Source organism: Patagioenas fasciata, chromosome 2, assembly GCF_037038585.1.
Source record: "Patagioenas fasciata isolate bPatFas1 chromosome 2, bPatFas1.hap1, whole genome shotgun sequence".
In the NCBI taxonomy this organism is placed as follows: domain Eukaryota; kingdom Metazoa; phylum Chordata; class Aves; order Columbiformes; family Columbidae; genus Patagioenas; species Patagioenas fasciata.
In genome coordinates, this window is record NC_092521.1 from 2,382,980 (window position 1) to 2,395,264 (window position 12,285).

At 48.5% G+C, this 12,285-nt stretch overlaps 1 protein-coding gene across 2 annotated transcripts in view; it reads left to right on the forward strand.

The window, feature by feature from the left end:
- The window catches only part of ZC3H3 (zinc finger CCCH-type containing 3), a 201,882-nt gene that overhangs the window by 157,362 nt on the left and 32,235 nt on the right, over positions 1-12,285 (forward strand). For both annotated transcript variants that reach the window (XM_065832570.2, XM_071803739.1), the window contains exons 8-9: positions 3,895-3,964; positions 11,535-11,666. In XM_065832570.2, the coding sequence (XP_065688642.1) occupies positions 3,895-3,964; positions 11,535-11,666 (202 nt within the window). The remainder of the gene's footprint in view (positions 1-3,894; positions 3,965-11,534; positions 11,667-12,285) is intronic.

A 12,285-nucleotide genomic window follows, 5' to 3' on the forward strand; every position in this document is an offset into this window, starting at 1 on the left:
GGGGTCTACATAACCCCGTTGGGTTGGTAGATACCTACAGGATGAAGGCAAGATCAAGCACACTGAAAAGGACTGGGACCTCCTGACTGGGACCTCTCAACTTCTGGCAGCCTGAAAGGTTGTTACTTGAGGTTGCCACCAAACCGTCGTCATGTAACGGTCAACAGGGGTTTTTTTTGTGAATTTATTTAGTCTTTTCTTTAACGCATGGTATTTAGAGCCATGGGTTGCACAACTGAATTATGGACTGTTGGAAAAGTGTTTTGTTAACTGGCTACTCAACTCCTATATTGGGCACCTCCTCGCTTGTGATTCTTGAGAAGGATGGAATAATCATTCTGTGATCACTTTCTAAGCACCATTTGTAGCTCTATAGCCCTCCTGTCCCTGTCCAAACTTCCCAGAAAGGAGAATCAAGATCTATTTAATCTCTTCTTGTAATTTTTCCCTAAATTTATACAGCGTTTTCCACCTATTTATGCTGATAAAGCATCACACAACCAGCCTCCACATTAAATACACACATTTTGCTTGTTCTTCACAACCTATAGGGATTACAGAAATATTTATTTCACATTTTGGAGGTAGATATCGTCACAGGAAATATATGTCTAATAAATAACCTTTCATATCTTTGTACATTTAAGAATCAGAATAGTGTTTTCAGAATTAGTAATGAGATCAAATCAGCATTTTTTTAATATAAGCAGAATAATAATCCTTCGTGATTTACTTGCTGCTGTCAGATTGAAGATGCCATCAGTGTTTGCCAAGTGGAATTTTGAGGCTACAAATTTTAACCCGTCCCCAAAGGGACCATCTGACTTAAAGGATTTAGTGGGTCCTGGGTGATACTTGGTGTAGACGTCGGAGTCGTGCAGATCCGAGCTGGGTGACACGAGCGCATCATTTCCAGCATCATTTCTCAGATCCGCTCGGATCCGTGCAACAGGTCCGAATCCTTCAGCCCGTGACGCCGAGTAGCTCTGAGACTCGATAATTTATTACGGGAGGACTGATTCATGTTGCTAGCTCATTATACCTGCCCGACAGTTGATTAAACTATATTATTAGTCGTTCAAAAAGTGTAGAAAAGCCAACTCCGCTGATGAACTCCGTGAGTAATTTCTCCGTAAAATTGCTGCTGGGCTAGAAATCATTTGGAGGTTGCACAAAGCCTGATGGGAGACCATATAGGAGGGAAAGGTGGTTCTTTTTTTAAACTGATTTCACTTTTTCTCCTGTAACCATCCTCACCAGCACTGACGTGCGTGTGTCCAAGGTATCAGGTCAGGATTTCTTCTGTGACATAGCGGACAAGGGATACCGGCTACTGAGTCCTCACTTTGACTCGTTTGTTGGCAACCAAGTCTGGTCCTTAACATCTTTCAGGTCTTCATCCTGCCCCATTTCACAGAATCCCAGAATGTCAGGGGTTGGAAGGGACCTGGAAAGCTCATCCAGTGCAATCCCCCCATGGAACAGGAACACCCAGCTGAGGTTCCACAGGAAGGTGTCCAGGCGGGTTTGAATGTCTGCAGAGAAGGAGACTCCACAACCTCCCTGGGCAGCCTGGGCCAGGCTCTGCCACCCTCACCACGAAGAAGTTTCTTCTCAAATTTAAGTGGAACCTCTTGTGTTCCAGTTTGAACCCATTGCCCCTTGTCCTGTCATTGGTTGTCACCGAGAAGAGCCTGGCTCCATCCTCCTGACATTCCCCCTTTCTATATTGATCCCCAGGAATGAGGTCACCCCTCAATGTCCTCTCCTCCAGCTCCAGAGCCCCAGCTCCCTCAGCCTTTCCTCACACGGGAGATGCTCCACTCCCTTCAGCATCTTGGTGGCTGCACTGGACTCTCTCCAGCAGTTCCCTGTCCTTCTGGAACTGAGGGGCCACAACTGGACACAATATTCCAGGTGTGGTCTCCCCAGGGCAGAGTAGAGGGGCAGGAGAACCTCTCTGACCTACTGACCACCCCCTTCTAACCCACCCCAGGTACCATTGGCTTCCTGGCCACAAGGGCCCAGTGCTGGCTCATGCTCACCCTGCTGTCCCCAGGACCCCCAGGTCCCTTTCCCCTACGCTGCTCTCTAATAGCTCATTCCCCAACTTACACTGGAACCTGGGGTTGTTCCTGCCCAAATTCAAGACTCTACACTTGCCCTTGTTCTATTTCATTAAATCTTTCCCCACCCAACTCTCCAGCCTGTCCAGGTCTCTGGATGGCAGCACAGCTTCCAGTGTCAGCCACTCCTCCCATGAATCACCACCCCTTTCCGTGAATCACTTGAGGACAAATCTGATTTACTCCTGGTCTTTTGTCTCCATATCATGGTGCCTTCCAGCTCCAATCCCATTCTTTAACTTTGTGTTATTTTCTCTTAATTTTCTGAGGCTGCTGTTGTTTTAGGGTGTCCTTTATTTTGCAGATCTGCTGTTTTGAGGAGGTGTGAGTATTAATACTTATGCCATGATCACAATCTGCAAAACTAGTTGCCATCAACCAGCTGGTTCTCGCATCTATATGTTCCTGTTTATCCTTTGTTCATACCAATCTGAATTTGATTTTATTGTTAATGAATCTCTCCATGCTGGGCTCTAAATTTGCCCAGATTTTATACATAAAGCTGGGAGTGTATTCTCTGCTCCAGAACTACCTGCAAGCTTAATAGACGTACCCTGGACTCTGCTATTTGGGGGGTTCAGACCAGCACTCTTCCCGTGATAACATGTTTATGTTATTAATCTGCTGTCACACTGGTAGCTCTTAGGAGAACTTCTGAGTCCAAAAATCCTCACTTGCCTTGAGATCTCGGTTTCTGTTGTGTGCCTGTCTCTGCTCCTCCTGGTTTTTGGCCACTCACACCTCCTGGTGCTTCATCCAGCATCTTCTCCCAAGTTGCAAGTGATAGGACAAGAGGAAGCGACCTCAAGTTGCACCAGGGGAGGTTTAGGTTGGATATTAGGAAAAAATGCTTCACAGAAGGAGTTGTTGGGCATTGGAACAGGCTGCCCAGGGCAGTGGTGGAGTCACCATTCATGGAGATGTTTAGACAAGGTTCTTAGGGACATGGGTTAGTGCCAGGGTGAGGTTGGACTCAATGATCCTGAAGGTCTCTTCCAACTGAAATGAAATGATTCTATGTAATCAGGGCTCTAGGAAGGACCTTTCTCCTTCTGGGAGCATCATCTACCGAGATTCTGTGGGACTACGGTGGGTCCTTGGATTCCCTCATGGAGGACATGGGAACAAAAATTAGCCTTGAAGATACTAAGGGCTACCCATGAGAAAGATGGGAGTAAATGAGTATCTGGAGATGTTAAGGATGTACCCGTGAGAAAGAGGGGAGTAAAAGAATAACATTGATGATAGCAAAAATAGCCAATGAGATGTTACTGCTGTAACTTGTAACCAATAGTGAAGAGACACATGAATTGGTTAAACTGTATAAAAATGCGCTTGTGGCAGTAAATGGCATCTACTACTTTCATCCTGGAAGAACTTGGTCTATGTCGTTTGTCCGTCTCAACCGCAACAAGATTCTTAGGGACATAATTTAGTGCCAGTATTGGGTTAACGGTTGGACTCGATGATCTTGAGAGTCTTTTCCAACCAAAATGATGCTACAGTCCCTGAACCTCATGATACAGGCTGTGCTCTACCTACTAATGAGCAGTCAAATACAATGAAAGATCAAAATCTATCAGGAAGCACCAGCTATTGTTGTAACATAAATTTAGGGTGTGAAATGGGATTTAAAAGCGAGCTTGGCAGCAGTCATGTGTTTGAAGCCTTGGGGCAAATGTGGTCATGGGGTCAGAGACACACTTGGTGTTTAAAACATCAAGTTTTGCAACTCCTGCTCAACCCTCTCCTTCTGGTGTATCAACAGGTTTCTCCGTGGCACCTGCAAGAAGACGGATGGGACCTGTTCGTTTTCCCACAAGGTGTCCAAAGACAAGGTCTGTACGGCTTCCCAACGAGCGCGGTGCGGCTCTACGAGCCCATCACCACCTCCTTGCGTGCTTCCAACAGAGTTCATTTGTAGTTTAATGGCCAAGCTGCTCAGGCTCATGATGGGTTTGTAAGAGCAGCGTGCGCCTCTTCAACCAGCGTGGTCAATGGGTAGATGAACCCATTAAGGAGTGGATTGGAAACCAGAGCTCCTGGGGCTTCGTTGGGTGACACACATTGGGTTAAGCAGTGCTTAAACTCCAAGGATTGGAGAGAAAGAGCACAGAAGTGGTGTTAAGTTGTGTCTAATCCTTAACTACATCCATAAGATCACCCTTCCCTCTAAATCACCCTGTGCTGGTGTTGGAGGAGGACGATGTTTTAACATCCAAGAGCTTGGAGGTATAAATTACCCTTTCTTAAAAAGGTTTCTGCCATGATTTCACCTCCTGGCAGAACCGCTTTTGAGTTCATCATCGTGTCCAGCCTTCGTGATGTATTCTGTACTCTGTGGTTTTATTACACAGAGCAAGGTGGAAAAATAATTAGATTTTCTTTTAGTGATTACCAGTTGACGATTTAGCAGATCAACCTCTGTTGGGTGGCTGGGATCTCCGGTCAGACGTAGCTTTGGAGACCTCAAGCGTTGAAGCCGAGGTTGAAGTCGGCGCCGAAGGTTTAAGTTTAACTGCGGGTTCTTTGCTAAGCTGGGTTGTGCTTCAAGCACATATTTACATTTCGGCTTTTTTGAATGGATTTGGAGGATCATTTCTCTGCTACAGACAAAGGATCACACAAACAACAGCGATAAGGTTAATCCCACTGGGGTATTAAAGTGACAACCAGCGTGGTGTCACCACCTGGGAAGTGTTTGCCATCAGCTCCGGTATCAAGGCTCCGCTGTCGGGATGGAGATGCCGGGAAGCGGGGTGCAAACGATGACCGGTTTTCCCGGAGGAGCCTGTAAGTCTCGAGTCCTTCATCACAATGAGTCTGTGACCCCCCTTGGCTGGATTTCTGATGTGTCATTTATCGAAAGCCGCTTGGTCGAAGCTTTCGCAGCTGTACCTGGAGCACGGTGAGGACCAGAGCTCACCCGAACCATGCTGGATCTGGAAATACTACTTTTAATTACTCAACCTTTGGTTATTTAACCCGTGCATTGCGAGTTGGCCTTATAGCACCTTTTTCTCCCCGCTTCCTTCAAGCATCACCGTCCTCCATTCCTCATCCCCAGCATCGTGTAGGTAATTACAATGTGATTACTGACCTGGAAAGGATTTAACCTGTGGGATGTCGGGACAGGACCTTTTCCTGCAGCGTTTGCCTTTGGGCAGGCGGTTTTCTTGTCTCCTTTGCCTAAGGCACGTTCGCTGTCAGTGGGGAGCTCATAAGTTATCCTGGCAGCGAGCGGAGTCGCTCCAAACGAGCTGCAAAGCACCATATGTTTTTTACATGTATCTCTCTTCAGAGTCACTTAATCATGAGTATATAAAATAGAGAAGAGAGACCGGGGACAGCTGCAGTCTCTGACTCGTGGCGCGTCAAAAGAGGGATGGGAATGAGGATTGATAGAAGGAAAAAAAGGGCTGGTTTGGGTTTCTTTTTTTTCCTTCTTATAATATATAGTTAGACTTCAGAAATAAAGAAGCTGGCAGAGCGGTGGATGTGGTCTAACTTGACTTGAGTGAGGCATTTGACACAGTCTCCCACAGCATCCTCACAGCAGGAACAACCCCAGGTTCCAGTGTAAGTTGGGGAATGACCTATTAGAGAGCAGTGTAGGGGAAAGGGACCTGGGGACAGCAGGGTGACCATGAGCCAGCACTGGGCCCTTGTGGCCAGGAAGCCAATGGGACCTGGGGTGGATTAGAAGGGGGTGGTCAGTAGGTCAGAGAGGTTCTCCTGCCCCTCTGCTCTGCCCTGGGGAGACCATACCTGGAATATTGTGTCCAGTTGTGGCCCCTCAGCTCCAGAAGGACAGGGAACTGCTGGAGAGAGTCCAGCGCAGGGCAACAAAGATGCTGAAGGGAGTGGAGCATCTCCCGTGTGAGGAAAGGCTGAGGGAGCTGGGGCTCTGGAGCTGGAGAAGAGGACACTGAGGGGTGACCTCATTCATGTTTACAGATATAGAAAGGGTGAGTGTCAGGAGGATGGAGCCAGGCTCTTCTCGGTGACAATCAGGTGACCGAGGTGACAACCAGGTGACAACCAGGACAAGGGGCAACAGGTACAAACTGGAACACAGGAGATTGCACTTAAATCTGAGAAGCAACTTCTTCATGGTGAGGGTGGCAGAGCCTGGCCCAGGCTGCCCAGGGAGGTTGTGGAGTCTCCTTCTCTGCAGACATTCAAACCCGCCTGGACACCTTCCTGTGGAACCTCAGCTGGGTGTTCCTGCTCCGGGGTGGGGGTTGCACTGGATGAGCTTTCCAGGTCCCTTCCAATCCCTGACGTTCTGGAATTCTGTGATTCTGAGAAAAGAGAAGGCTTTGCCAAGGGACTGGCTGCTGGTATATCCAGTATTGTTATAATTAGTGCAGATTTGGAGTGGGTTTGGTGCGAACGACTTTCTTTTCACCCGAGTGAGCGACGTGCAAGTGCTAACGGCAGCACTGCCTGTGCATCCAAGATGAAGGATTGGTATTTGTCCAGAAAGCATGGAACCGTCGGCTAGTAAATTAAACGGTATTTCAGCAGGTGCTGGAGCTTGATTTTAGTCCCAGGGCAAAAACCTGGGTGACACTTGGGAGCTGGAGGTGGCCAAGGAGCCATTACGGTCGGTGGTTTGGCCACCAAAGGACATGACGGTTCGATACAGATGGGTTTGTACCATCTGGTCTCGATACCCAGGAGTATTCCTCAGCATGTTTAATTTGCTGGTGGATAACTGGCCTCAGTTTCCCCTCCAGAAACACCTCATCAAGGAGGATCTCAAACTTTTGGCTTCTGGACTCTGTTTTGGGTGGGTAGAAGGAGAACGACGGCTGCAGCGTGACATGGAAAACTCAACCTTTGCACCTTAGCAGCACCTCACCGGTTAGGAATTGAGTTAAGAACCATGATAATATCATCACAGTAATAAAACGCAATTAAAAAGGATTGAAGCCTCTTGCAGAAGAGCCACTTTGCCGATGACGTTTTGGGGACAAAACCCCTGGGATGCGAGTTGGCCTCTGCCTGTCTCACTTTATTCCCCAGGAGTTCGCCGCTACCAAAGCATCATCCAAACCTACGCTGAGTCGTTAGATTAACAAACCTCCAAACGAAGCAGGCAAGTGCCTTAGAAACAAATGCTTTTCTGGCCGTGCACCATGGGGAAGGAGGGTGATATTTCGCAGGATTAGGCGCCCCCGGGGGGGTGGTTCAGAGGTCTCCGCTCGCCACCTTGTCAGCACAAGCTCGGAAGAGAAACAACGTCCTCTGTGGAGCTGGAGCCTGTTTGCAGGGTGATTTATAGCTGCGGGGATGCTGCTGCCCAAAGCGAGAGGCGACTTTGGCTTTCCAGCTCCCGTCGCTCCCCGTTAACCCGCGTGATTGCTGGCAAAGGTGGCGTTGGCCTCATTTATCAGCTGCGGAGAAGGGCAGGTGAAGCTGCTCGGCAGAGTAAAGCAGCGGTTGTGGGGTTTTTGGAGCGGATCCCATCTCCTCCTCGGATGAAGGATGAGGGTGGCTTGTTTTGAGCTGTTTACGTTGGGATTTTAAGGTGACGAATGGTTTTCTATGTGTGGTTAATGATGATGCACCAACTGCTGTGGTTGGGGGTTCCTGGTTTTGCGGATGCCCCGTTCGTTGACTCTTAATTTCACTTTGTGGTTATAGGGTCGGGGGGGAACCCCACAACCTCTTCATCAGAGAAATTCAGGTTATTGTTATTTCTTGGGAAGTCATTGGGGATGGGGCTCAGTCCAGGAGAAGGACCAAGGGCTTGCAGGGCTTAGCTATTGATTTGAGGACAAACCTCTTGCTTAACCTGGGGGTGATCCCGTGCCTCAGTTTCCCCACTGAAAAATGGGGATAATCCCCCGTTTTACATGGGAAGGCTACTTGGATTCGTCTATCACAGCGGCGAGGAGCTTTTCCCCATCCTAAGCAACAAAATCCTTGCTGCAAGTTGCTCAAGTTGCGCCAAGGGGGGTTTAGATTGGATATTAGGAACAATTTCTTCCCCAAAGGGCTGTGGGGCATTGGAACAGGCTGCCCAGGGCAGTGCTGGAGTCACCATCCCTGGAGGGGTTGAACAGGTGGAGATGAGGTTCTCAGGGACATGGGGTAGTGCCAGGGGTGGGTTAATGGTTGAACTCCATCTTGAGGGTCTTTTCCAGCCAAAGTGATTCTATGACTCCAAGCAGAAGATGCTCCTGGGGATGTCGAGCTGCTCCAGATGGACACGATGCTTTGCAGATGCTTTCAAAAGCCAAACTACCCATCTGGTAATGGAAAAAGGAGCCCGGAGGAGAGGGAATGCTGGTGGCTGTGGAATTTTGTCTCGCAGGGGATAGAGCATCTATCAAAGTGGGAGTCTCTCCACGATGGAACAGAGCTGCCGTCACATCCCGATATTGGAGAGAAACCGGTGAATGTGAATGAATGGGTTTGAGAGCCAAGGTTAGCGAGAGGCGAGGACTCGGGCAACCACCCGCTGCTGCTACAACAGCTTTTCCCCTTGAGGAGCTCGGCAAAGAATCAGCATTTTTCTCCCTAATAGAGCTTCAAAACTCTGTTGTGAGCAATTTGGAAATTCACGTTGAGTTTCGGGTTCATTAGCCGCCGCCTCCAAAGCGTGTACATAGTCAAAGCTGTCTAATACGGACGCACCGCACCAGTGCCTTGAATTAATGTTATTGTTATTTGTGTGGACGTAGTGGGGTGCAAACAAGGTTAATTGAAATGAGAGTGCTGCTTCCTCTTGATAATGGCTCAGGCTTGACAGCTAGGAGGAGTTTATTTTTGTAGAAGAGCTGCCTTTATTATCCCTTTTTATTAGAGCTAATTTGGGCTCTATATCAAAAACTACATTAAGGGAATCATTTACGGTCACACCACCACCACCAAAAAAGATAGCCCCAGAGCCCTGTCCTTTATGTTAATGTCTGCAGTTAAAAGACAATTAAAAATAAACTCTTCTCTTTTAAAGCACCCTTTGTTTTCTTTCTTCTCTGCTTCCCCCTCCTCCTCCTGATTTCTCTCTTTGCCTCAAGTGAGCCCATTTAGTTAAAACCCTCATGTGCCCTTCAGGGAAAGGGATTTTTTCCAGATAAACGTCAGCGGTGGTTATTGTGGGATTGTAAATCTTAGTTCGGGGACGCTCCAACCGGCAGGACCGAGATGCTGCCAGTGAATGGAGGGATTGATACTGCGCTGATCCGTAAGGAAATTGGGCGCATAGACGAGCAAAAAGGGATCGAGCAGGAGGAGCTGGATCATCGTGACGGCTTCGGGAAACTCGTGTTCCCATCCGCTGCTGCTTAGTCGGGTCAGGAAGTTGCCTGCGGTAGCCGGTGAGTTAAGGACACTGAAATATCGCAGCAGGCTGGTAATTTGTTTTTAATTAAAACAGCTGGCAGAAGGTGAAGTTTGTGGTTGGAGGATGGTGAGGATCCTCGCTCGCTTGCTTTTCCTCGTCTCGGCTGTCGTGCTGCTAAGGCTCAGGAGCGGTGGGAGCGGGGCTGTGCTCCGTGGATGCGACCGCGCTCGGGTTCTCCTCCTCCTTTCCCTCCCTCCTGGAACATAACTCATGGAATATCCCTCTTGGAACACTCCTCCTGGAATATCCCTCTTGGAACATCCCTCCTGGGACATCCCTCCTGGGCTACAAAGTTGGCGAAGGGTTTGGAGGGGAAGCCATATGAGGAGCAGCTAAAGTCACTGGGTTTGTTCAGCCCGGAGAAGTGGAGACTAAGAGGAGACCTCATGGTGGTTACAGCTTCCTCACAAGGGGAGGAGGAAGGGCAGGCGCTGAGCTCTTCTCTTTAGTGACCAATGGCAGAACCCAATGGAATGTCAGGAAGATGTGCCAGCGGAGGTTCAGGTTGGACATTAGGAAAAAGTTCTTCACCCAGAGGTGCTGGACACTAGAACAGGCTCCCAGGGAGGTGTCACAGCCCCAAGCCTGACAGTGTTCAAGAAGAGACTGGACAACGTCCTCAGACACACGGGGTGAACTGTGGGGTGTCCTGTGCAGGGACAGGAGTTGGACTCCATGATCCTTGTGGGTCCCTTCCAACTCAGGACATTCTATGATTCAAAGATCCCTTGTGGAACATTCCTCCTGGAACATCTCTCCTGGAGCATCCCTTGTGGAACATCCCTCCTGGAGCATCCCTTGTGGAACATCCCTCCTGGGACATTCCTCCTGGACCATCCTTCCTGGAACATCCCTCCTGAGCATTCTGATACAGGGAATTAACTATTAACTAATTACACTTAAAGAACTACCACTTAAAGACTTTAAGAAATAACAGAGAGCTAACCCTTTAACCCACATCACTATTGCCTAGCCTTGCTTAGCTTTGTGTAACTTATTGTACGAGAAACAGGAGTTTACTGATGCCTTGCAGAGATAATAAACTTTGGGTGCATCCTTGGGTGAACTAGATAACAGAAACTTGGGCAAAGGACAAGAGATACGCCAGTTTTAACCAACTGAGCAGTCTGAGTCCCAACCAACTCATCACGCTGGACCAAAGGTGACCATGTACAGAGAAGAGGACCTGGGTTCATGATCACCACACAGCTGCAACCAGGAGGAGCTGGAGGTGGAGACTATGGAAATGGTCTCCTGGAACTCATTGTAATAAGAACCGCCCCCTTGGGGACAGGTTATGAATATGTATAGGTGTTCCTAAAGCTATCGTGAATATATAACACTTTACTGCATTTAACCAAGCTCATAGCTACTGGAAATTTACACACGTCTTGGCTGGAGTAATCCCCTGTGTGTCCAGTGCTGTAATTACATACCTTCTTTATAATCTCAAGGGTTGTAAGGTCATTTCTACGCCTCAGTTCCTTGAGGAACATCCCTCCTGGAGCATCCCTCATAGATCATCCCTCCTCCAGCGCACAGGGACAAGTTCCCATCACATCTCTCCTTGGGAAGGGTGTTCTTGGTCCTAGCCCATGTGACAATATGTTCACCTTAGTGCCTTTTGCCCCTTCTTTGCTCTTCAAGGTTAGTTGGGAGCATCACTAGGAGATGAACCTGCCACATGCACCGTGCCGGCAAAGCCCCCGTGATACGTTATGATTCCCCCATCCTTTCTCGTGCCGTACAGAGCCAGTTTTCTTTCTGCTGGCAGTTTCATGCTTTCCACCCTCACTCCAGCATCCTGAAGGATGCTAACGCAAGTGTGTTCACCCCCCTGTGCATATATACACTGCAACCACGGAATGTCCAAGAGCTGCGTTGCAAAAGATCCGTAAAAGAGCTAAAAATACCTCTGGGATCAGCAGCTGGCAAAAGGCTTATATTTATTTTACACGTGTCATGGTTTTATTTCAGTTCTGGGGGTTGGAATGGATCCTTATCATGTCGGGGGGGAGCACTAACGTGTTTCTCATCTTCTACCCTTGCAGATGCCGGTGTGCTCCTACTTCTTGAAGGGGATCTGCAGCAACAGCAACTGTCCCTATAGCCACGTCTACGTGTCCAGGAAGGCAGAAGTATGCCAGGATTTCCTCAAAGGCTATTGCCCCATGGGAGAAAAGGTAAAGAGGGGACCAAGCTCTTGGGGTCCTGGGCTGGATGCGCCTTTGCTGAAACCGCAAGTTGTTTTTCACGCGAGCTACGGCACCGAAGCTGCTGAACACCTGGGTGTGATGAACAGCAGGCCTGTGCCTTTCCAAAGGGTGACGGGCAAAGCGGTTTGGTTGCTTTGCAGGCAGCAAAAAAAGAAAGGCAACAAATCTAAGGTTGTAACTTGCAAACGTTGTGCCAGACTTTCCCCAGGAGAAACTTCCCTGGGGCGTCCCATGCCCGAGCTGAGAGCACCTGCCCTGAAAACCGCTCAGTTAAGTAGGTGGGAAATGAAGGAAAAGGCTTATAAGTCCCTGGTTTACATAGAAACATAGATATTTAAGCTTATTTTGCACGCTGGCTCCATAATGGGTTAAAACTTGAACCTTAGGTCTCATAGCTCAGTCTTAGCAGTAACTGAGCCTCAAGCTGTGCCTGATTATGTACCTGGGGGCTTTGTGGAGCCCACCTCCAGGTTCTGGGGGTCTTCTGCTTTAGATCAATGCAATGAAGACCAACATGGACTTTATGTGCACCCTGAGCAGAGTTGAAACCTTGTCCATGAGCTCATGGCACCCCGTGTAACACACA